The sequence below is a fragment of the Myotis lucifugus genome, unplaced genomic scaffold (genome assembly GCF_000147115.1).
Source record: "Myotis lucifugus unplaced genomic scaffold, Myoluc2.0 scaffold_12, whole genome shotgun sequence".
In the NCBI taxonomy this organism is placed as follows: Eukaryota; Metazoa; Chordata; class Mammalia; order Chiroptera; family Vespertilionidae; genus Myotis; species Myotis lucifugus.
Genome location: NW_005871060.1, coordinates 8199282 through 8226509, shown reverse-complemented (window position 1 = coordinate 8226509; position 27228 = coordinate 8199282). Strand labels below are relative to the sequence as shown.

The 27228-nt window shown below is 38.9% G+C and overlaps 1 protein-coding gene across 3 annotated transcripts; it reads right to left on the bottom strand.

The window, feature by feature from the left end:
* Positions 1 to 352: 352 nt before the first annotated feature.
* Positions 353 to 26931, bottom strand: NUDT9 (nudix hydrolase 9). Of its 3 annotated transcripts, none has more exons than XM_014452061.2 (8): positions 26794 to 26931; positions 15984 to 16223; positions 13733 to 13828; positions 11755 to 11841; positions 7469 to 7580; positions 4301 to 4447; positions 2462 to 2546; positions 353 to 1145 (listed from the first exon to the last, which is right to left on the bottom strand). In XM_014452061.2, exons 2-8 carry the CDS (start codon positions 16178 to 16180, stop codon positions 967 to 969), a joined length of 903 nt encoding a protein of 300 aa, XP_014307547.1. In that variant the 5' UTR covers positions 16181 to 16223; positions 26794 to 26931; the 3' UTR covers positions 353 to 966. The 3 variants fall into 3 exon arrangements, with proteins under 3 accessions (XP_014307547.1, XP_006084655.1, XP_023606180.1); XM_006084593.3 differs by lacking the exon at positions 26794 to 26931 and adding an exon at positions 26049 to 26460; XM_023750412.1 differs by lacking the exons at positions 13733 to 13828; positions 26794 to 26931 and adding an exon at positions 26049 to 26462.
* Between the last annotated feature and the right edge of the window lie 297 nt (positions 26932 to 27228).

The window sequence follows — 27228 nt, the reverse complement described above, 5'->3', positions numbered from 1 at the left end:
TTAATTCATTTATAACATGTACTTACAGTGGAGTAAAATAAATATACATATTAATTCAAATTACTAATGTCCTGGACATATTTTTTTAAATATATTTTTATTGATTTCAGAGAGGAAGGGAGAGGGATATAGAAACATCAAGGATGAGAGAGAACCATTGATTGGCTGCCTCCTGTTTGCCCCATACTGGGGATTGAGCCTGCTACGGGGATCAAGCCTGCAATGCAGGCATGTGCCCTGACCGGGAAATCGAATCCTGACCTTCTGGTTCATAAGTTGATGCTCACTGAGACACACTGGCCAAGCTGGACATATTTTTACTTCAGAATTTTTGAAATGAGAACATCAACTCTTATTTATTGATCTTTATTAATTAAAAGAGGGCTGAAATTTCCTCATAAAACTGACGGCTCTAAAGACAAAAATAAAGTTTCCATTTTTTAAATCAGCTTCAACAAGTACATGTAAAGCAAGATGTAAAGCCAATAATTAAAAGATAATTCAGATTGCATGATGGTGGTGCTCCTCCTAAAGGAATTTGATGTGGCAGGAACACCCCTTTAGACCACAGAAGAGCAAGGGGAACAGAAAAAAAAAACTGACAAACAAGAACCAGATGGAAAGCAGAAGTCAGGGCTCATCAGAAATTTATCTTTATTCAGATTACAATTCTTCACAGCATCGAAGCTGTTTAAATTTGGTTAAAAGCATGCTTAAATCGAATATATATAAAATATGACTGTTTATATTTCTTTTGACTGGAAAGCAGAAAATACCATGTTATATTTCACCATATTTACTAATTTTATTCTGATGTAAAATCTTCTACATGAAAAAAAATCGTTTTAAAAGTGAATAAAATAATTTCCAAGTTACCAACCCTGCTTGCTCGTCTGAGTTCTGTGATATTGCCTTCTTTGCAGTACATGCTCCTCTGTTGGCCTTTGGCTTACATGAGGCTGTGAGCTACAACCCGTGGCAGTCAGTTTCAGAGTCCTCACTCCAGTGTGCATCTCGTTTCTCTGCCACAAGTTTGATGAATTGAGCGTGACTAGCATAAAGCTTGAGTTTATCACTGATGTCCACCCACTTCACTTTTCCAGCATCATCTCCAGCTTCGAGGGTGAGGTTATCCATTATTTCACCTGGTTACCAAAGAAAAAACATCACCAAGAAAAAGTAATTCATTTATTCATTTCTTTTTCAGCATAACTGTATCTTCAAGTATTCTTACTAAAAATAAGTAAACAATCATCGTCTTAGGTGGCCAAGTGAATTAAAAACTAGGATATTCCAAATTTTCCAAATGCCCAAATTTTAACCGTTTCTAAATTTTAAGTGGAGGTATCAGTAAGAAAGCTTTTCTCTTTAGAAAGTAAGAATATTATCATAAAATTCATATTAAATAAGCATGAAACCTTGTATCAAAATAAATTCCAAAGCAATTAGGGACTTAAATGTAAAAAAAAAAAAAATTACTGGTAAATTTTCTAAGTATGACACCAAATAAAAAACCATAAAAGAAAATACTTATCAATTACATTAATAAATTAAAAATAAGTGCTCTCACCTGGAGGTTTCCTCCACTTTGCTTCCTCCCAATCCCTAATCTATAACCAACAAATTTCATGTAACCCACTTACAACTCCTCTTTTGATAGTAATGTATGAAACAGTGCAAAACTGCCATTTTTCCAGAGCATTTTTTTCAATCCACCAAGACTTTGCTTCCTGCCAATTGTCAGTTTGGCTCAGATAAACTCACAAAAATTCTCCACAGGTTTGAATTATGTTTATGTTGAAACACGCTTGTTATAAAATTATTTCAAACAGTAAGACAGATATAAATCACATTTATTTTATCCTAGCCATACTTCCTACCCAAATCTCCAGTTGCTTTTGTTTTTTATTTTATACAAATGGACTCACACTATATAATTTAATAACTTTAAGGCACATAATTTTAGTCCATAATTTCAATCTTAATTTTATATACTACCAATGGATTAAAGAAAATACTTTTAAGGCTTTCTTTTTTGTTGTTGTTGCTAATCCTCACCTGAGGAAATTTTTCTATTGACTTATCTTTTGTAGAGAAAGTGGAAAGGAGGGGGAGAGACAAAGAGGGTGAAACATCGATGTGAGAAAGACAGATTGATTGGTTGCCTCCCACACCAGGGCTGGGGCTAGAGCCTGTAACCAAGGTATGTGCCCTTGACCGGAATCAAACCTGGGACCCTTCAGTTCACAGGCTGATGCTCTATCTACTGAGCCAAAACAGCTGGGGCAAGGCTTTTTTCTATGTATTCTTTTAATATCAACAATTTTAAATATAATCCCATACTTAGTAGTTGACTGGTTTAAGTTATTAAAATAGTCCAGATTTAATTATGCCCTAGAAGGCTGCTAGACTTAGACTGATCCTCTAACTCAGTCAGTTTAATAAACATAGGTAAAATTACCTGTTTCATCATGGTAGTTCACAGCTTCTGTCTCCATCCATGCATTATCAGTGTTCCGAGGATCGTCAACATATCCCTTATATATCTATTTTTAAGAGGAGGCAGACAGAAAAAGGTGTAGGGTGAAACAGGAATTCGTAGAGCAAAAGCGTGTTAACTGTCATTAAAATCAGCAATGTAAATATCTTGTTCCAAAGAAATATGCATATAATTAACACTAGAGGCGCAGTGCACAAAATTCGTGCATGGGAGGGAGTGTCCCTCAGCCTGGCCTGCACGCTCTCCAATCTGGGATCCCTTGGGGAACATCCCTCTCAGAATCCAGGACTGCTGGCTCCTAACCACTCACCTGCCTGCCAGCCTGATCACCCCTAAGTGCTCCCCTGAAGGCCTGATTGACATCTAACTGCTCCCCTGACGGCCCGATCGCCTCCAACTGCCCTCCCCTGCCGGCCTGGTCGCCCCCAACTGTCCTCCCTGCCGACCTGATCTCGCCCCCAACTACCCTCCCCTACCATCCCGATTGCCCCCAACTGCCCTCCCCTGCTGGCCTGATTGCCCACAACTGCCTTTCCCTGTCGGCCATCTTGTGACGGCAATCTTGTGGCCATCTTGTGATGACATGAGGGCAGCCATCTTTTGATGACGTGAAGGCATCACACGAGGGCACGAGGACCACCTAGGCTTTTATTAGTATAGATAACTATTCACTTAAAGTAGTTAAGATGGTAAATTATATGTTTTTTACCACAATAAAAAAATATATAAATACCATAACACCTTTAATATAGCATTCCTTATGCTTATTTTAAATTTCCCAAAGAACAATATTCTCAAGAACCTTTGAGGCAGCTTTAAAATTCACAAAACACTCAACACCTCAGATTCTAATTTCAGAATTTAGTAACAATAATATCTGGGCCGTATGGTTTTTTTTTAAAAGTCTTTATAATTTAAGTATCTGTTAAATGAAATATATAAGTAAAGTTAGTAAAGACTAATATTTAAACTATTAATACATGAAAAGATTTGGATCTAGCTACCTAACACAAATGTGAACTGGATGATACAGATAAATAATTAAGAAATCCTAATTCTAAAAAGAAAACAAAGCAATAAAAAAAGCCAACAAAAAAAAGAAAATCGGTCCTTTTCCTTATTATTAGTGTACATATACCTTATAAGGTGATTTTTAAATTTTTACAAAGGATATGTAGACAAAACAGACATGAGACTTAAATGGTTATAAACCAGAGAAACCCTGAATAACATAATTTCAAATGTAAATGTCCTTTCAAAAGAGCTGAATTCATGCAAAAAATAAATAAATAAGTGTTTTCTGTTGGATGAGCTCAGTATTACATTAGCTCACACCTAGTCTGAACCAAAAACTAAGAGAAAAAAATGTATTATAATAAACTAGAGGCCCAGTGCACAAAATTCGTGCATGGGTAGGGTCCCTAGGCCTAGCCGGTGATCAGGGCCGATAGGGGCCTTCTGCCACCGGCCGGGCCCTTTCTTCCCTGGCTGCCGGCTGGGGCCTTCCTTCATTCTGCGTCGCCCCCTGGTGATCAGCGCACGTCATAGCGAGCAATCGAACTCCCGGTATCCCGGTTGAACTCCTGCGGGGGGCACTCTGCATATTAGCCTTTTATATATAGAGATGATGTAATCGAACTAAAGTTGGGCTATAAAAATAAGTTGTTTTATGAACAGGTATTGCAAACATACAATATTTCACTTTATTCAGAGAATGATCTACCAGATTTCCAGGTGAACTTTAAGAAAGTCTCACTAATGCATAGGACTAACTCCTTCCTGGGAACCACCATTTCTTACCACTAGGTGTTCCTGACTGAAGAGTTTGTGCAACTGTTCCTCTAATTGTTTTTTTTCAGCACTGGATTTCTGTAAGGAGTTGAGAGCTTCCTCACCAAATTCTCTCTTCAGTGTAGCACTAATCTTCTCTCCTGGGTCCACCATTCCCTAAGAGCACATTTAAAAAAGAAAAAAAAGAAAGAAAAGTAATAAGCTTTAATTTATCCAACAAATATTTACTGAGTAATGCATGGATCTTTACTGGTCTATCTGCCCATAAACATGATCCCTATCCTTCTGTCATATATTCTTCCCTAAACCATGTGTTTCTAGTAGAAGCAGTCAGGGTATCTCAAATATATTTGACCACAGTAATTGGTCCAAGGTTAGCCTATGGTAAACTGAGCGAATCAGACTCCTTTCCAGCTAAGGAAGGAAGGCCTGGGGGCAAGAAAGAATACAGAAAGTTGATACTTTCCCCATCGTTCATTCCATTCCAGCCACACTGACCTCCTCAATGTTCTTAAGACATGCCAGACATACTCTCATCTTAGGGACTTTGCACCTGTTATGTTACTTCTGTCCAAGATGCTTTTCCTCAGATATCCACATAATTTATGCATTCACCTGTTCAGATCTTTACTAAAGGTCTTCTCAGGGAGACCTTCTCTAATCTCTCTGTCTAAAATGGCAAAATCTCCAACACGTCCTAGTGTCCTTCCTTAAAATGTATCACCTTCTAAGATATAATTAGTTATTTATCTTATGTTATCTGTCTCCCCCACTAGAGTGTGAGCACCAAGAGGACAGGGACGTTTGTTCATGTTGCTCTGTTGCATCCTCAATGTCTGCATTGTTAGATGACAAAATATACTGATTAGATGACTGACTCTCAAAATGATATCAGTGACAACAATTGCCTGACTAATTGGAATTTCAAATGAGAATAAAAATATAAAATCCTATGATGAAATCATTATTGCGTTTTGTACTCAGTATGAGCAAAGTTTTACTACTCGGCTTAAAATAATTAGCCTAGGCTTTCATCACAGTCAGCTGATATTTATTTCCATTCCATTTTTATCTTACAAAGAAAAAACAATTCTTGCAAATAGTGGTATGTGTATAAAAAGTCATCCTCTTGTAAAACTATCTCCATTTAACATTAGGGCATTAAATATAAAACTCTCTGCCATACATATAAACATTTTTTTAAAAGCCACTTAAAATATGCTACTGGGCCCTGCCGGGGTGGCTCAGTGGTTGAATGTCAACCTATGAACCAGGATGTCATGGTTCAATTCCCGGTCAGGGCACATGCCTGGGTTGCAGGCTCAATCCCCAGTGTGGGGTGTGATTCTCTCTCATCTTTGATGTTTCTATCTCTCTCTCCCTCTCCCTTCCTCTCTAAAATCAATAAAAATATATAAAAAAAGAAATATATATATTCCTTTTTTACATCTATACCACTGATGTGAAGTCAAAGTACATCTTCCTGCTGATACGAAAATTTTTAAAACTGTAAGAATTATTAAGTAACAAAAGTTATATAGTTTACTATGTCTAAAGTTATCATAATTCAACAACAAAAAATGCTAAAAATCTTACCTTGGGCTTGGAGTAGGGTTTGATTTCTGAGATGGGACCCAAATTAGTGAGTACCTACTGTATAACCACTGCTCTGCATGCTATTTCTAGTAATCCTATGAAGTAGATAAGATGATCTTTATTATAAAGACTAGAGGCCCGGTGCACAAAAATTTGTGCACTCGGGAGGGTCCCTCAGCCCGGCCTGTGCCCTCTCGCAGTCTGGGACCCCTCGGGGAAGACCACCTGCTGGCTTAGGCCCGCTTCCCAGGGAATTTGGCCTAAGCTGGCAGTCAGACATCCCTCTGGCAGCCCAGGAGCCCTTGGGGGATGTCCACTTGCCAGCAGGGAGCAGGCCTAAGCTGCAGTGGGACATCCTTAGCACTGCTGAGGAGGCGGGAGAGGCTCCCACCACCACCGCTGTACTGGCAGCCATCAGCCTGCCTTGTGGCTGAGCAGAGCTCCCCCTGTGGGAGCACACTGACCACCAGGGGGCAGCTCCTGCATTGAGCGTCTGCCCCCTGGTGATCAGTTTGTGTCATAGTGACCAGTGATTTCTAGTCACTCTGCTGTTAGGGTCAATTTGCATATTACCCTTTTATTATATAGGATAGAGGCCTGGTGCATGGGTGGGGGTCGGCTGGTTGGCCTGAAGGGTGTCCCGGATCAGGGGTGGGGGTCCCGCTAGGGGTGCCTGTCCAGCCTGGGTGAGGGGCTGAGGGCCGTTTTCAGGCTATCCACAGCCCCTTCAGGGAGGGGGGTCCTGCTGGGGTGCCTGGGCAGCCTGGGTGAGGGGCTGATGGCTGTTTGCAGGCTGGCCAAGCCCCCCAGCAGGGACCCTCACCCCATGAGGTTGTGGCCACCCTGGGTGAGGGGCTGATGGCTGTTTGCAGGCTGGCCAAGCCCCCCAGCAGGGACCCTCACCCCATGAGGTTGTGGCCATCCTGGGTGAGGGGCTGATGGCTGTTTGCAGGCAGGCCACAGTCCCCAGCCACCCAAGCTCCCAGTGGATGCTGGCTGGAAGCAGGTATCTGGGATTTATTTAGCTTCTATAATTGAAACTTTGTTGCCTTTTGTGGAGGCCACAGCTGGCCAGGAAGCTTGGCTTCCTCCATCGCCGGGGCAACCAAGCCTCCTGCTTGCTCCAACTCCGTGGCTGCTGGCCGCCATCTTGGTTGGGTTAATTTGCATATAGTTGCTCTGATTGGCTGGTGGGCATGGCTTGGGCATAGCAAAGGTATGATCAATTAGCATCTTTGTCTTTTATTAGTGTAGATGAGGTCAGAACTCCATATCACGCATCTCAAAGTGGAAAGACCAGGATACGAGCCTAGGTCTAACACCGAAGTCCATTTTCTTTCCCAAGGGGTTCAGATGCAGACTTAGATTCTAACAGCCTTGTTGTATGTATTATCATACAGTTGTTACTGACAATGACACTTCATTGCAGTGATGAATGACAAAATAATTACTAATTGAAGTGGTGAGGAATGGAGGATAGGTGGAGTAGAAAAGGTCCATACACAATGATCTTGTGGTAAATAAAGCAAATAAAACTAAACAGAATTTGAAACATTAATTTAATTTAATTTTAATGCTCACCCCTGGAATTGCCCATTCTCCACAGTCTTTCCTTTTGATTGCAACAAACTGTAAGATGTTTTTCCCAGAAATGGGGTGGGTGATTTTATTTCCACTTTTATCCCTTTTCCACCTGTAAATAGTAATGTACGATCATAACCAATTTAGAACAAAAGCCAAGGTTCTAGCTCAAGCTTGAGTCGAAGTTATAAAGATGTATTTCTCTTTATAACAGAGTACACATAAATTTACCTCAAAATCAGCTTTTTTTTTACCAAAAAAAATATTTTGTTTTAGAAATATGTCTACTTTCATAATGAAAATTCAAAATATAAACAGTTTTTACAGTACTAAAATACAACCAAAAAAATAAGTTTAAAACCAGGACAGAATTTACAGGAAGGGTCACAGAAGTTTTTTGGTTTGTTTTTTTTTTAAGTCCACGAACACTTTTTAAGAATTACAAGTAGTATAAAAGATCTGGTAATATTTGCTTTTTACAGTTATCAGAAAAGCAGATTATATGATACAGATTTAGCTGTTCTCAAAAGTAGTGCTTCTCAATCTTTATTGTCCTTTTTTATTTAAAAAATATCTCACTCTATCCTTAGTTTCATTTTAAGTTTTGAATTGTATATGGTGTTTTTAAATAGTATCAAGGCTATGTTAATTTCAGAATGCACTTTTTCTAACCACAGTCTCTTCCCCAGAGATATTGATAAATCTCCCCCCTTCCCCTGACCTACCCCCACCACATTTACCTCCCTCCACCCAATTTCAAAAATTGTTCTAATAACTCCCTTAGGCAAAGAGAAAGATTTTGAACTTCTAATACTAAACTAAAAAGAAACCTATGCACTGATCATTGCTCTGCAGAAGACTCAATGAAATAAACTAGTTTAGATATAAGTTTCCAAATTTCTTCATATAGTGGCTAACTATATCTAACCTATACTTCCTCCCCTGGAAGAAGTGATAGTCTAGCAATGGAGCTATACATGTAAGTAAATAAACTATAAGCCACAGTGACAGTTTGATAAGTATAGTAACTAGAAATGAAAGGATAATTGATACAAGAAGACAAAATCTGTTTTTGTTTTTTAAATTCTCTACAGGTTAGAATATTTTTTAAAATACATTTTTATTGATTTCAGAGGGGAAGGGAGAGGGAAAGATAGATAGAAACAACAATGATGAGAATCACTGATCAGCTGCCTCCTGCACACCTCCCATTGGGGATCGAGCCCACAACCCAGGCATGTGCCCTGACCAGAAATCAAACCATGACCTCCAGGTTCATAGCTTGACACTCAACCACTGAGCCACACCACCAGGTCACAACATCTGTTTTTAAGGATGCCAGACAGACAAATCACAAGGAAGAAGCAAAGTTGTAAAATAAAATGATGTGTTCAACACACAAAGTCCCCAGTCTGTTGCTTTAAAAAAAAATTTACTTATTTACAGTATCTTTCACTGGATAAAAAAATAAATAAAATGTGTTTAAGAAAGTGAATGTAGCCCTGGCCAGGTAGCTCACTTCGTTAGAATGTCGTCCTGTACACCAAAAAGTAGTTGCAGGTTCCATTCTGGATCAGGGCACATACCTAGGTTGTGGGTTCAATCACCGGTAGGGGCACTTACGGAAGGCAACAGATCAATGTTTCTCTCTCACCTTGATGTCTCTCTCTCTCCTTTCCTCCCTCTCTAAAACAAAAAATCAATTAAAAAACAAACAACCACATTCTCGGGTGAGGATTTTAAAAAAGAGAGAAAGAAAGCACAATATTTACAGCCAAATAACTGATGCAAATTTCAGATCTACAAGATTTAGGCAAGTCATTTACCCTCAGTGAGTCTCCAATCACTGAAGGCTGGCCACAGGTATACAAAACAGATGTGTTAGTACCTACTTTGAGGAATTTTGTGAGAAACAAATGGAAAAACTACTGACACCTAGCAAAATACCTACAGTAGAGCTATATTTTTAATAATTTGTTTAGTCTTGTTGATTTTTCAACATCTTTCATTCTTTGCTTCCTTCCCTTCCCACAACCACTCCTCTATTTAGAGGAGCTCATCATTTAATATATGCATTACTGACACAGCAAAGAACATCAAGCTAGGAGTACAGCTGAGAGCTAGATGCCACCACTTGTGGGCTCTTTTATAGCCTGGACCATCATCTCTAAGGCTTCAGTTCTCTCATCTGTGTAATGACAGAATTATACTCATAAAGTCTACATTTCAAAAAACATGACATAGAATTGCCATGTTTAATCAGAGCTCATATTTGGTCTACCACAGATAAAGATAAGCTAATTAGAGGCTAACTTTCAATTCTCTGGCTTCTTTTGCTGCTTCTTGTCCCCTTACTAGCATTCCTCCTTTAAATGTTTCACACCTTCCTGCTTTTAGCAAGCCTCACCAAAATTAGGAAGAAACTGATACTGCCATTAATACTTACATTATTTTATTTATATTCATTAATAAGAATATATTACTCTTCCTATCTCATTTAAACTGTAGTTTCTAAAGTAAATTAGATGAATAGATAGGCATGTTGATAGGTTTTGGGTTCAATCAGCTCTGGACTTGATCCAGGAAGTAGATAGGTAGGTAGTTAGATGAGTGGGTGGCTGAGTGGATGGATGGATGGATGGAAGATAGATAAATGGATAGATGAAAGACAAAACGGAGGTGCAATATAAAGGACTAAGATTAAGATCCCTTTTGGCAGAGGAATAGAAAGGGCAAGTAAAAGAATCAGATGGGGTGAGTATTGGTACCCCTTCCGATAACCTGAAAATAAGAAAAATAAACTTTTCCTAAAGTTAAATTATGAAATCATTATTATATCTCAGATGAGAGAAAAACAAAGTCTCCTGTGAGAAGGAAAGGCCCTTAAAATATCAAAACTAAAAAAGTAAGAATATTGAGATTATTTGCATTACTTAAAGAGGAAAAGTAACAACTACATGTGAGAAGGGAGTTGGTCAGTGAAGAAATCCTAAAAATAAGAACAAATACAGATTCAAAAAAAAAAAAAAAAAAGAACAAATAATTTTAAGGATGACAGAGATGACAGAAAATTCCAGATGTGTTAGAAACATGATTTCTATGGAGACTTATGTTAAGTCCATCTAAACATTAGATTCATCTTTTTTATTCTGATTTCTGCTCACCAAGGAACCTTCAGTGTATGATTTAGCCTACCAGATAGATCTGCCTCGGAAAGAGAGTGCCTTTTCCCTGTTATGAAACCTTCAATGTCTCCAGTTCACATTTCTTAACTTTGGCATTTAATATTCTCCACAAGAGAATTGCATAAAAGTTAATTTTAAGTTTAATGTACCATTCACTATTCTCCTACATGAATCTAACCATGCTGGTCTTTTCATTGTCTCTCAATACTCAAATAGGTATTACTACAAGGCTTTTTCTTAGGACTCCTCCTGTCCCCCATCCAGGCCTCAAGTTCAGCTCTAATCTACCTCCTTCATAACACCATTCTCAGGTACACCGGTTTACCATCATCCTGCCCACATGCAATCTTCTAATTCTCTAAAGCAGTGGTTCTCAACCTTCCTAAGGCCGCGACCCTTTAATACAGTTCCTCATGTTGTGGTGACCCCCAACCATAAAATTATTTTCGTTGCTACTTCATAACTGTAATTTTGCTACTGTTATGAATCACAATGTAAATATCTGATATGCAGGATGTATTTTCATTGTTACAAATTGAACATAATTAAAGCATAGTGGTCAATCACAAAAACAATATGTAATTATATATGTGTTTTCCGATGGTCTTAGGCGACCCCTGTGAAAGGGTCGTTTCTTATTTCATATCTTCCATCTTGTAAATGAAGCCATAGCTCTTCAATGACAGGGAGCAGAAATTTAGAACTGTTATACTTTTTTATATCCTCCAAAGCACCTACTCAATTCTGAGAACAAATAGATGCTCAATAAGTATCTTGATGAATTAACTTTGTTTAGATAATGCCTAACCTAGTCATACAACAAACTACAGCTTCACACTTATATCACATCACTGTAATTTTACATAAAGTCCTTTTAACATATAGATTTTATGTGTGTACATATGTATATGTTTGTATGTGTACATATATAAACATGTGTATATACAAACATATATAAACATGTATACTAGTATATACAGACACATAATACATGTATACATATGTGCATACACCTATATCTGTATATGTAAACACATAGTTATAGTCTGTATTTTTCCAATCATTTAGCTCTCTGCTACTGAAATGTTTTTTAGTTCTTACCTGGTTATGATGGGATCTGCAGCATGATTTGGGCCCCATCGCCCCAAAAGCCCTCGGCCAACCAATCCTGTGCGTCCTGCAGGGTTTCTGAAAAAAAAAAAATTAACTGAATGGGTTTATCTTTTTTAACCTAACTTGATATGACTCAATAAAAGGTAGTAAGATCAATAAAAGGAAAATAGTATCCCTCCCTAGTTCAGTAGCACTATCACATATCTGTACTGAAAGCACATATTGCCTTACATGGATTGTTATTGAACTTTCCTTTGTGCATGTCTTCAGCTCTGGACTTGATCCAGGAGCAGGATCATTTCCAAAGCTGTTCTACGATGTAAGAATTTGTCACCTGTACTCCTAAATTCAAACTAAAACGTTACTGGACTCTTAAATCTTGGAGGATAAAATGCTCTGCACCTAACCATCTATCTCTACAGCAGTGACAATTTATTCAGGACGCTCACATTTCTCTTCACTTTCTCATCACCTCTCTTTTTACTCCACTCTCCTATAACCCTTTCCATTAAAATATTTTTTGTTACATTTTGAAGTCCATTTTTCCCTCAGTGTGTTCTGAATTTTTATTACCAGTAATATGTATTTTGTAGCATATAATGTAGTAGTATTAAACATCTCAAAATTTCAAGTATTCAATTTTTAAAGAAAACTATTTTATAAAAATGCCAACTTACCATTTAACCTAATGCCACAACCCAATATTACAAAGTCTGTAGATAAACCTAACTCATGCCTGAGTGTTTTTCTTCCAATCAATATTCCTTAAATGTTCAACTTTCATCATTATGCATCAATAAAATGCCCCAATCCACAATTTTAACCTCTGTAACATTATATCTTTTGTCCTCCTAGTAGATAAAAGCAAATAACTTGCCAAAATTTTTCTTTCAACCATCTCTTCTTATTCTGGTCTGTTATTAAAATTAAATGAATTTTTATCTTATTTTGTACTGGACTTAGAAATATTTCAGCAAGACATGCAGATAAAGACAGAAAGACAAAACACCTGGCCAGGTGACAATAATTCTACTTTGGGCCACTTGAAATGATCCTATAGGGCCTAAAGATAAATCTCACTGTTTGCTCTAGGCAAACTAGAGTTGGTTTCTATTAGTCCAAGAGTCTGGACTAAAGCAACATGCTACTTGGCTTTGCTGCCTATCCTTTTATATGTGTATGTCTCTTTTAATATATTTTACCAAGAAAAGAACCTAAGGAATAAGTCAAATACAAGGACAGTTTGACTTAAAAAAGATCCAGTAACATACAAAAGTGAATAAGTTATGAGCACAGAAAGAATTTAGCAAAACTGAAGGACCAGGTTGCAGCAAGAGGAGCACTATTAATTTCCTTGTCCTAGAGAAACTAAGAACACAAATTGCAACATTTTTGCAAGGTGAGAATCATGATTACAAAACTGTGAACCTCCCTTTGTTTTATTTGGGGTGTGCTAATTTTTACATTTCTCCTAAACTTTTATAATGCCTTCTTAAAGAAAATGGAAATTTTTGGAGTTGTGTAGAAAAATCCATTTTAAAAGTATACAAAGATTTTTGATATTACATTATTGGGTTATTTTTATTTTTACTCTTATGTTTGGATAATTCTTACTTTAAGGCATTATCACATTTAATAAATAACTACTTAACATACAATTTTCAATCCTTTCTCTGTTAACTTATTCAATTATTTCTACCTTCAAGGTTGAGTTACAAAGAGATGCACTCAGATCCTGCCTCTGCCACTTATGAACTATATGCAACACCACTTAACATTCTCTCTCTTTATCTGTAAATGGAACTAGAAATATCAACCCACAGAGTTATTGCGACAATTTAATTAGATCACATATATAAATTCTTTTGTACAATGTCTGGCACATACAAGCACTTGATAATTGTTCATTATATTTTCTACCTTTTAAAGACCCACTATTATAAAAAGTTCCATTCCCAGTACCTACCTAGGTCTTCCATTTTTAATCTCATACCGGCCATTCTGGCTCTTTCTCTCAACATGCCCATCTTTTTCATTAAACTTGGGAGAAAAGTTACTTTCACTGTAACGAGAATACCGATGCAAAGTAAGAAATAATAGTCCAGTACTACCAACAGCTTAATAATGCCAATCTGTTATTTATAATAAATAGTATCCCTGAAATTAAAAATTTTAAGGCTTAGTTTTCATTTATAAATCCATCTGATCCCTTCAAAACAGTTTCTGAGAAAAAAAATGTTAACCAAAACACTTTTCAATACAAGGATGTGTAACATAATCAAACTGTGAAGGACTCATGACAGAAGAACTGGACTTCCTCGCACACGCTACGAAAAGTCTGTATTACTATTAGTAACAAGGAACTGTCTGTGGGCAAATTATGGCAATTAATGATTTCTATGTGGTTCTAAAAGTAAGATTCCTTCTGATATCTTGATGTCTCTAATTTCTTCAAATGTACACTGACTGTAATTTTTATCAAAGTAAACCCACAAAACAGTGAATTTACCCCACAAGCTTCATAATAAATATAATGTAAATTAAAATAGGAATGCTGAAAATGTTCTAGATCTTAATCTGGGTATTAGTTACAGAGCTACATAAACACAAAATTTGACTGAGCTACACCTGCACACTTAAGAAATTTATAGTTTACTGCATTTATGCCAGACCTCAAAAACATTTTAAAAATGGATATAAGTAAACTACTTTCCTCCCAATATGAAATCACTGACATAATTGCACTGTCAGCGAATAAAGAGTTGTATAGCAGTGGATAGTTTCTGGACAACTCTGACATAGGTTTCACTTTCTTCTTGGTTTAATTCCAATAAGTGAGCACAAAATATTTGTACTCTGTTTTGGGAATAATTTCCAATTTGAATAATCCAAACATTCTCTTAAGACTTCTAACCAATCTTCCATCTAACACACAAACAAAAAGAACTAAGTGGTTAAAATTATAAAACCAGAATTACAATGCTCTTGGGGCTCCAAAAATTTACCATTAAAATAGAAAAAATACAAACTTAATTATTATTAAAGCATTAACGTTAGTAATAAAGCTCAATTTAGATGGTGATATATATTCAAATGTTAAAAAATTGAGTGAATAATAAGAAAATGTATTTGATCTTCCTCTATTTACACTATATAGCACCCCTGCCAATGTCATTAATTTTAATTGTGTATAATGTGTATTTATAATGCATATATAAATATGTGCATCCTCTAAAATCCAGGAAATGAAACAATTTTAAAGCTAGTAATTTTTCCACAGGTGAGCTTTATTATTAATTCATATTCCAAGTACTATTACAAAGTTACAAACACATCTTTGGATAAAATAAGGAAACTGTGGGTCAAAATCAAATGACAGCAATAAGTCAGTGGTAAAGTTTAACAACCTAATGAACTAATACTGGATCTACTCAACTAGCAAAACTTTTTACTTAACTGACTAAATGATGTCTCAAGAGGACTATGATTTACAATAAATTCAACCATCAAATATATAAAAGGGTCCCAAAACTAGCTTGTTTTTCTATAAAGTAGAAATAATAACCCTGTTTGCCTTCCAGAATACTTGTAAGAATAAAATAAAATAATGCTTATAAAACATTTAGTGCAGTGCCTAGATCAAAGGTAGTAAATTTTTTAAAACTTATCACTGTATTTATTGAAAGGAATATAAGTATAAAATATGAGTCATTGTAGCACTTTAATGACTTTAGTCAAAGCGCTTTTTGCTCAATTATTTTGCTTTCCTCCTTCTCTCCTTTATCAATCCCTTTTCTATTTTTTCACACTGCTCTAATTTTATCATCATCCCATTCTTAGTAATTTGGAAAATATTTCTGAAAAATATTTTCACCTCTTCAAACACAACTCTAGGTATGTTGGAAAACAACCACAAAAGATGTTCTATTGATAACCGAGACAGAACAAATGAAAACAGACACTACTTGTCATTTCATAAAACAAAATACTGAGTAACAAAATAGACCCACTTAGAATGATCATCATTGAAATCCCCAAAAAATAAATGAACATGGACTACCTAGCTTTGGCAAGAATTCAAGCAAATGTGGAAACTAAGTTATAATAAAATCAGGCACTAGATAAAAATAGTTCAGCTGTCAAAATGATAATTTACATATACAACCATTACTTTCTCTAACAGTCTTACAACCAGCAATGCCAGCTAATTTGCTCACCTTATCTGAGGATCTGCCCACCTAGGTCCAGCCAAGACAGAGACTGCAGTGTATTCCACAGGATTATAGTCTTGCCACTCAACAAGCCAGCCTACTTTCTCATTAGGAACCTGGCTGCGTTGAACTTTTGAACCTGGGTAAGGAGATGTCCGAGCCTTCTTGTGGGAATTCTCTTTAGCACCATTAGAACCAGACATGATATTGGAGTTAAGATGAAACCCACACGATGAAAATGAGCTTCTGGGAGAGGGAAAAAAGAAAAAAATTTTAAATAAATAAATATATATGTATCTATAATAATAAAAGCATAATTGCTAATTAGACCACATGGCCAAATGACCTTTCAGACAAAGCCGAGCTTTGAGGGCCAAAGCAAGCCGGAGCTGCGAGGGCCAAGGCAAGTCTCGGCTGCGAGGGCTGAGCCCCTTGCACGAATTTCGTGCATCGGGCCTCTAGTGTGTGTGTGTGTGTGTATATATATATATACACACACTAGAGGCCCGGTGCACAAAAATCTGTGCACTGGCAGGGGGGTGGGGGGTTGTGCCTCAGCCCCACTTGTGCCCTCTCACAGTCTGGAACCCCTCCGGAGATAACCACCGGCCTGCTTAGGCCCGCTCCCGGGTGGCAGAGGGCAGGCCCGATCCCTCGGTGCCTGTCCCACCTCCCCGGGTCACGCACACAGCAGGGCTGATCCGGGGGTTGGGGCACCACCCCGGGTCGCGCACACGGCAGGGCAGATACAGGGGTTGGGGCACCGCCCCATGTCGGGTTGCACACGGGACGCCCAGGCGGGCCGGCCAATCGCTGCTGCCCCTCCCGGCCACCCCGGGTCAGGTCGCACACGGGACGCCCGGACGGCAGCCGGGTGGGCTGGCTGATCGCTGCTGCACCACCCAGCCGCCCCGGGTCGGGTCGCACACAGATGCCCGCCACCCCGGGTCACAGATAGCAGGCCCGGATGGCAGTAGGGCAGGTGGGATGGCACTGTCCCGCCCTGCCTGCAGTATGCAAATTAGCTGCCGTCTTTGTTGGTGGTTAATTTGCATATCATGCTGATTAACCCATGGGAGGCATAGCAAAGGTACGGTCAATTATCATGTTTGTCTATTATTAGATAGGAGATATATATATATCTCCTAATTCAAAGAACCCAAAACATACTTTTCAATTTCAAAGACTTAAAACTCAGAAAATTCAAATTTGATGAATATTAGTATAAAGGTCCAACATATATGAAATATTATTTTCAAATATGAAAATTTGGAAAATATTCCTAAACTCTATTAATTGGAACCTATACTGCACTTATTTTTATTTATTTATTTATTTATTTTTATTTCAGAGAGGGAAGGGGGAGGGATAGAGAGATAGAAACATCAATGATGAGAGAGAATCACTGATTGGCTGCCTCCTGCACACCCCATACTGGGAGTGGAGCCTGCAACCAGGGCATGTGTCCTGACCAGGAATCAAACCATGACCTCCTGGCTCATAAGTCAACACTCAACCACTGAGCTACGCCAGCCCGGCTATACTGCGCTTATTTTAGTTGAGAAAAAAAGACAGAAGTTTACTTTTATCAGCACAAACATTGGGGAATAGAAGTTTATTACGAAAATTCAACCATAAAAACAAATGTAAAAGAAGATTGTTTAAGTATACATGAAGAAATAAGTTTTTTAAGAGCAGTCTACAATCTAACACACATGTATAAAATGTATGGCAAAAATAGCACAAAGGAGGAATAACTGGAAAATATAAATATACTGTAATAAGGTTCCTACATTGTACATGAAGTAATATAACAATTCTTAAAGTCAGACTGTGATAATTATACAAACTATAAACTTTAGACTATAATTTAAAGTAAAATTAAGAGGTATAAATCTGAAATAATTAGATAATATAGACAAAAAAACTCAACTGTAACCTTTATTTTACAGCATATACAAAAATGTTTCATGCCTCCTCCTTCTCATTATTCTTAAAATAAAGATTAAGATTCCTAATGACCCTAAATTAGGACATCTAAAGTGGAAAAAGGAATTCTGAGAACATGGTAAAGTGATCACACTCCATTCCCCTGCTCTCATAATACCAATCTGTCCTTCCTGGAACAAATAGTTGATGAGCAAACACTGACATGATGGGGTAGTGAAATAAGTCGACATCATGTGCCTCGATATCATAGATTGAGAAGTGCACAGTGATCATTTCGAGGTATTCCTTATAAGAATATTTGACCAGTCTAGACATGAGGAACTATAGAACAAACCTAAAGGACATCTTATAGAATAAAAATCTTTACTCTTTAAATTAATAAAGTCATGAAAGATAAAGTCAGAGGAACTCTTATAGATGGAGACTAAAGAGACATAAAAGTGAAAACTAAGTGCAGTCACTGATCCTGGGTTGGTTCCTAAACCATAAAGGAAAATAAAATTGCAGGACAAGTGGTGAAATTTGAATGGGGCTGTATAAATAATTTTAAAAGGTGATACAAAAACCTTATTTATTTACTTCCAACAAACAAAAGCTTAGGACCACATAGTTTCACTGGTGAATGCTATTAAACATTTAAAGAAGAATTAACACCAATGCTCCTTAAACTCTTCTGAATATTGAAGAGGAGAAAATACTTCCAAATTCTATGTGGCCAGAATTATTACCTTGATATCAAAACTAGACAAAGACACTGCCAGAAAACTATAGGCCAATATCCCTGATGAATATCAATGCAAAAATCCTCAACAAAATAGTAGCAAACAAAATTCAACAGCACATTAAAAGGATTATACACCATGAGGAAATGGGATTTATTTCTGGAGTGGAAGATGTTTTAACATACAAAAATCAATCAATGTAATACACCACTTAAACAGAATGGAAAAAAAACAACAATAAATGACCATCTCAATTGATGCAGAAAAAGCCTTTGACAAAATTCAATGTCCTTACATGATAAATATTCAACAAATTAGGAATAAAAGGAAATTATCTCAATATAATAAAGGCCATATATGAAATGCCCACAGTTTTTGGTTTATTGATGAAAGACTGAAAGCTTTTCCTCTAAGATTAGGAACAAGGGTCCCCAAATAACCAAAACAATATTGAAAAAAGAAAAACAAAGTTGGAGGTCTCATACTTCTTGATTTAAAACTTACTACAAAGCTATAGTGTAGTACTGGCATAAAGAGAGACATAAAGACCAATGAAATAGAACCAAAAGCCCATAAATAAACCCTCACATATATGGTCATATGATTTTTCAACAAGGATGCCAAAAACATTCAGTGGGGAAAGACAGTCTTTTCAACAAGTGGTGCTGGGAAATTAGATATCTACAAATGGTTGAAGATGGACCCTTACTTGGCAGCATATACAAACATTAATTCAAAACGGGTCAAAGAACCAAACATAAGATCAAAAAATACAACTCTCAGAAGAAAACACAGGAAAAATTTCATATTTTTCCAAAGAAGACAGACAGACAAGATACATGTAAGGTACTCAACATCACTAATCAGGGAAATGCAAATCAAAATCACAATGAGATACCACCTCACTCATGTCAGAATGGCTAATATCAAAAGACAAGAAATAACGAGTATGTTGTCAAGGATATGGAAAAAAAGGAAACGCTTGTGCATTGTTAGTGGGAATATAAACTGGTGCAGCCAGGAGGGAAAACAATATGAAGGTTCCTCAAGAAATTAAAAATAGAACTACCATACTTTCAACAATGTTAAATTTTAAAAAACTGAACTACCATATGATCCAGCAATTTCACTTCTAGGTATTTACACTAATTTGAAAGATATATGTATGCAACCCCATGTTCATTGCAGCATTATTGCAATAGCCAAGATATGGTAACCTAAGTGCTTGTCCATTAACAGATAAATGGATAAAGAAAATATTCAACACACAATGGAATATTACTCAGCCATCAAAAAAATGAAATCTTGCCATGTGTGATAATATGGATGGGTCTTGAGGGCATTTTGCTAAGTAAAATAAGAAAGACAAATATCATATGGTCTCACTTATGTGTGGAATCTAAAACACAAAACAAAAACCAAATTCAAACAAAGAACAGAGGCAGGGTTGGTGATGGGGAGCGGAGACAAAATGAGTGAAAGGAGTCATAAGGTACAAACTTTCAGCTATAAAACAAATAAGTCATGGGGATGTAATATACAGTTTGGTGACAATAGTGAATAATATGGTATTGCATATTAGAAAGTGGCTAAGAGAATATATCTTAAATGTTCCTATCACAAGAAAAAATTTCTGTAACTATGTATAGGAACAGGTGTTAGACTTATTGTGGTGATCATTTTGCAATATATACAAATATTATATCATATTGCACACCTAAAAATGATATAATGTTATCTGTTGATTATACCTCAATAAAATACAAGTTTATTATTTTATAGTTATTTAGAAATCAGACACAAGTCTCACTGGGTTAAAATCAACATAGCATATTGACTGGGCTGCATCTCTTTACAGAGATTCTAGAGGCCATTTCTGTGCCTTTCCCAGATTCAAGAGCAGTGATGGCAAACCTTTTGAGCTCGGCGTGTCAGCATTTTGAAAAACCCTAACTTAACTCTGGTGCCATGTCACATATAGAAATTTTTTGATATTTGCAACCATAGTAAAACAAAGACTTATATTTTTGATATTTATTTTATATATTTAAATGCCATTTAACAAAGAAAAATCAACCAAAAAAATGAGTTCGCATGTCACCTCTGACATGCATGTCATAGGTTCCCCATCACTGTTCTAGAAGCCACCCCATTCTGTGGCTCATGTTCCCCTTTCTTAGTCCTCAAAGCCAGCACCAACTGAATCTTTCTCTGACCCTGTTTCAGTAGTGACAGCCCTCTCTGACCACAGCTGGGAACACTTCTCTATTTTTAAAGACTCATGATTAAACTGGGCTCACCTAGAAAGCCCAGGATACTCGTCCCTTCTGAAACTCGTACTCACATCTATAAAGTCTCTTTTGCCATGTAAGGCAACATATGCCCAGGTTTCAGGGACTGTGGACATCTTTGGGGAGCCATTATTCTGTCTACTACAAATGTCTATACTATTTATTATATGAGAATGAGAAAAATGTAAAAGGATCTATATCATCAGGTTCTAAATGTGGATTAGAGAATATAGTGCAGATATGAGACAAAGGAAAAGGGAAGAGGTGAGGAAAAGGGGAGGGACTAGGAAAAGAAGAGGAAGGAAAAAAGGAGAGGAGAAAGGGAGACGGAAAGGGGAAGTTGAGGGGGAACAAAAGGTGAGGGGAAAGAAGTGGGTGGTAGAAAAGGGGAGAAGGGGAGAGAAAAGGGGAAAAGGTTGAAAAAAGAGATATGAAAGGAAACAGAAGATAAAGAAAGGGGAAAAGCGAGAGAGAGAGAGAGAGAGACAGACTACTCAAACACACCAAAGAAAAGGAGAAACGAAAGATCATATTTATGTATTTGGTCAATGTATGTCATTGTATTTACATGAAGAAATATTAAAATTCTTAACCTGAATTTCAAGGACTCCCTACCACACTCCTCTTCAACTCTTCGTGATTTTGCTATGCTGACCCCAGTACATAAAAGCTCCCATGTTCCCTCCCAATATGGAAAGCCACACGCTGTTATTTCTGCCTACTATAGCTTTCCTTCCTCCTCCACCTAGCTAATTTGAACCCATCCTTCAGATCAAGGTTCACTTCCTCAGGGTAGTCTATCTCCCTAACTCCCTAGGAGAAGTAGGTTTCCCCTGCTGTGTGCTATCAGAGCTCCATTATTCTTTTCATGGAATTACCACAATTGGGATTTTACATTTATTAGGGTGCCACCTGATTTTAAGCAAATGGACAATAGGGAGCATGTCTGTTGTAGCTCAACATTATATGCTGTGTAGAGACCAAAATTTTGTTTTAATTAGTGAAAAGGAGCTTGATTAGAGCTTCATCTTTAAAATAAAATTTTAAATTAGTTAAATAAGCTAGGTTATAACCATATACATATATGTGTGCATACACACACACACACACACACACACACACACACACTTTTAGAACAGAATTACATATTTTGTTTTCAACAAATTCGTATAACTTCATAATACAATCTTCACTTTTCTTTTTACCTTCACAAATCATAGGGGATAATTTTGGCCAAAATATTAGAAGCCTTCATCAAAATTTTCCCAAGACCTCCTGTCAGAGCAGGTTCCTCCTTTATTCTCTACTTGCTGCACCACTATTGGAAGCACAGGTCCTGATCCTGCCCTACTACACTAATTGTCGGGTCTGAGGCCCTCTGCCAGGGGTTGGACATTCTTGAACCCTGGGTGGTAAATGAAGAAGCCATGAGAAGTTGTGGGTGTATAAGAGAATCTTTATTGCAGAAGCCAGTGGCCATGTAGCCCAAGTAGCCATTGCTAACAAGGAGCCACCAGACAAAACAGTTCTTTAAGTCCTATACAGTAGGTAGCCGAACACCGGCTAGGTACCAATACATCTTTCCAACATAGTAGCAGCAGCCTCTGTTCCTACAGCCATTATCTGAGCAGCCATGAGCTGCCTCTGTACCCAGCAGATAATGCAGCCTCGTACTGGCTGGTCAGTTTCAACTTTATACTACTTAGACAAAAAAGGCTTCTTTCCATATAGCGACATCAATCATCTGGGTTATAGAAGGCACGCTTACGCAGTGCATAGATTTCTGCATCCTTGTATAGTCCTTGGACACCCTGATTACGATTCCCATGCTCAGAGTGGCCTTGAACATCTGGCGTACTCTCAATAGGGCCCCCACACCTCCTTTAATCCTATGATACTCAAATCATTCTTTCTTGAAACACTATCCTTTCTCAGCCTTCTCAACTTTTCTTTTAATAAGATCAATAGTTTATTTTCCATGTATCTGTCTCTGAATTGAAGCAAGCAGCCAAGGTTACTATCTGCCCCCCTCCCCCACCTTTTTAACGGACTTTATTGTTTAGAGCTCTATCCACTGGACCAAACCGGTTAGGGCTCAACTTCATTTTTAGCTCACATATATATTTATATGTCGTCACAGGAATAAAATATATACCATTCTCCATATATTGCTGATAAATCCTGATGGAAAATTTGAAAGCACTCACATCTTTATATACTATCTTTATTTTTTCTAGAAAATAGGCATTTGCAACTCTCTAGTTCAGCGGTTCTCAATCTGTGGGTTGCGACCCCTTTGGGGGTCGAACGACCCTTTCACAGGAGTCGCCTAAGACCATAGGAAAACACATATATAATTACATATTGTTTTTGTGATTAATCACTACGCTTTAATTATGTTCAATTTGTAACAATGAAATTGGGGGTCACCACAACATAAGGAACTGTATTAAAGGGTCGCAGCATTAGGAAGGTTGAGAACCCCTGCGTCTAGTCAAACCACAAAAACCAACTACAGCCCAGCCAGGGTGGTTCAGTGGTTGAGCGTAAACCTATGAACCAGGAGGTCATGGTTCAATTCCCATTCAGGGCACATACCTGGGGTTGCAGACTCAAACCCCACTAGAGGGCGTGCAGGAGGCAGCCAATCGATGTTTCTCTCTCATCATTGATGTTTCTCTCTCTCCCCTTACTTCCTGTTTGAAATCAATAAAAAATATATTTTTTAAAAAACCAACTACAAAACTATGACTTTCTGGATTTACCCAAATTAATAAAGGGCAGTAAAATTCTAAATGCTAAATTTCTTATGTCTCTTCCAGGATGCCTTACAATATAAGATACCTGATACTCAACACATACTTGTTGGCTTAACTTTTGGCTTTTTCTTCCAAGCCAGTAAGCAGTCACAGGTTTTAGATATACTCTGCTTCACCTAGGATTCCCAGCATTATAAAAATGAAGAATAACTGCCAAGCAATTTCACATTATTCTAGTGGCATCTATCAAAAACGGCATTAGTGACTTCCAGAGAACACAGATGTTTATTCCTTCCCTCCCCAAATCCCACTGAAGAGATAGACAGATGTATAAAAGGCAACAACATCCACAGCAAGAAGAGAGACTAGGACACCACCAGTGAATAAGATTTCAACCAATTTCAGAAAGATTTCAAGTAGGTGGAATGATACTGACCTACAAACCAAAGTAAAGCAAATTATATTTGAGAATATTCACAAAAGGGTGAGGAAAAGATGCCATTTCTACAAGAGGACCCTGAGAGGTTTCAAGACTGAAATAAGTGGACAGTGGGACAGTAACCATGAAAATCAGTCCTCTTCCCTCCCTTACAGTCAGCAACAGTTAGATTAGGATAACACCAAAAGTTAAAGGAAATTAAGAACTAGGTCTTTTATTGTGAATACTAGAGGCTTGGTTCACGACATTCATGCATGGGGGTCCCCCAGCCCGGCCTGCACCCTCTCACAATTCAGGACCCCTTGGGGGATGTTCAACTGCCAGGTAGTTGGACATCCCTCTCACAATCTGGAACCGCTGGCTCCTAACCGCTTGCCTGCCTGCCTGCTAGATCACCCCTAATCACTCTGCCTGCCTGTCTGATTGCCCCTAACCACTCGTCTGCCTGTCTGATCACCCCTAACCGCCTCTGGCCCCCACCGCCATGGCTTCCATGACATCCAACTGTCCGGTCTAATTAGCATATTATGCTTTTATTATTATAAATTGGTGTTAGCACAACAGAAACTGGGGCTTACTATTTCTACAACACACTGAGGAAGTAAAGTTAAAGCAGCTATGCTCAGCAAAGAAGTTGCTCCACTAGCGTAAACCCTAGGGGAAATGGGCAGGAGGGAGTTTCCCAGCCTGTCCACCTGCTACCTGATCCCACACACTGAAACCTTCCAGTCTAGGCACCCTAGTACATGGGGCAATATTCAATCAGTCCTCCCATTTAGTGAAAACAATGCTTATTATCTACATTTTAATGTATATTTGAAATATTCATTAAAATATAGATGAATAACCGGTGTCAAAATATAAGTAGATAACCAGTGTCTACCAGATGTTTGAGGAAAAAAAAACAAGGAAAAAGAACCAAATGGTAACAGAACCACGTACCCAAAACAAACAGATAATTCAGGAGAAAGAAGGTAATTTTTTATCATTTTTATAGTTTCAAAACTTTTTTATGTTCATAAAATAAGAAAAGGTGTCCACTAAAGAGAGTAGTTAAGATTAAGAAAAGGTTCTTGTCAACATTTACAATTCCATAGAGATGACTAACAGAATGCACAGGTCTTAAGTTTGAATGAATAATTCAGTAGCCACTGTGTGTTTCCTAAACAATGGACTCGAAGAATAAAAACCTGGAAAGAGGAAAATAAAAGCAGGAGGCAGTGTGAGACACAAGAAATCTCTACATTTATCCAGAGTTGACAAATCAAGAAAGAGGTAGATCATACATACAAACATTGTCTACAGTGAGGTTCAGAGGAAGAATGACAACTTCCGCTTTTCATTTTACACCAATTATACAGGCCACGCATTTAAACCGTGTGCATGTATTCATTTGAATAATGATGTTTTTAAGTATTAACCAGAAGAAAATAGCACAGGACAGCACCACACCCGAACAAGTGCTATTTAAACGCTCTGCGGACAATAACGATGGTGACTTATGAAGGACGGCACCAGCTTTACCTCAAAGGGCTTACAGTGGTTCTCAACCTTCTGGCCCTTTAAATACAGTTCCTCATGTTGTGACCCAACCATAAAATTATTTTCGTTGCTACTTCATAACTGTAATGTTGCTACTCTTATGAATCGTAATGTAAATATCTGATATGCAGGATGGTCTTAGGCGACCCCTGTGAAAGGGTCGTTCCACGGCCAAAGGGGTCGCGACCCACAGGTTGAGAACCGCTGGCAGACAAGCACATTCTGAGCCTTTCTGAACGCGTGTCTCTATGCGACTAGAAAAACCCAAGCCGCAAGCAAAGCCCATAGAAGCCACCGGCCCGGAAGCTGGTTCCCACCGGCACCTAAGGCCTGGGGAGGAGCCAGCACGAGGAGTGGGGGTGGGATACCTGCACTCCGGGATGCCGCAAGGGCCCGAGGACTTGACAGTCACAGAGGCCAAGGCCACAGAGAGAGACACGGTGGCTAAAGTCCTCCCCAAGATGCGTCCGGCCATCAGCGCCCCGCGCACGGCTTCACGCGGCGCGGTCCCTCTCAGCGTGGGCCGCAGCCTCCGCCTACCCCACAGCCCCGGCCCCGGGGAGCCAGCGGGCACTAGGACCCGGCCGCCCTCCCGTTCCCGGAGGGAGTCGCTGGGTCTAATGATTAGACTCTAATCTCATAAACCCTAGGGGACCAGGAGCCCTCCCAAAATAACAGTCCAGCGCTTCCCCCAGGGGGTGCGACTAGCCAGACCGGCCGCGGAAGCCGAAGCTCCCAGCCCCCGCAGCCCGGGAAACTGCAGGCCAGAGCGGGGACCGCCGGGCCGTGACGGCGCTTTACGGCTTTGCCGCAAAGCAAAGACCGTCGGGCTGCGTCGCGCGCGCCTTCTCGGATCTCCCACTCCGCGCAGGCGTCGTAGCGGCGCAGGGGGCAGGGAACAGCGAGAATGAAAGAAGGCGAGGAAGTGGAAGGGGAAGAGAGAAAGAAGGGAAGGGGGTTAGGAGGAGTTTGTTGCCCTGTTTGGGGGGCAGGAAGGATTACAAACAGCTGATGTACTGAGTCACGCGCGTCCTAGTCATATCTGAGGAAGCGGCCGCAGGGAAGGGAGGGAGGCCAGGGATGCGGTCAGCGGAGCTGGCGCTCTTCTCTTACTTTTTTACCAGTTATTCGCTGCAGTCGCTACATTTCGCAACGCTTTGCCCGGGGTGATCCTGACAAACCGGAGGAGTAAGCCATCTGTGAAATTGGCACTCAGCCCGGAGCAGGATCGAAGGGGCGACGCCCAGGCAGAAATTAGACCAACCGCCCGGCCAGTGGCCCCGTCAGTGGGACAGTGGTCCCAGCACCGGAAGGTCGCGGGCTCAGGACACACACCTGGGTTTGGGGTTCCATCCGGGCGGGGTGCGCACGGAGGCAACCGGTGGGTGCTCTCCCTCTCCCGCCCTCCCTCTCCTTCCCTACCTCCCTCCCTCCCTAAAATGAATAAAAAAGATCCCCTTAAAAAAAAAAGTCAGATAAACTGCCCAACTGAAATTTGGAAAACAGGATTATCTTATGATGGGCAATCTTATGAATGTGGCAAATATT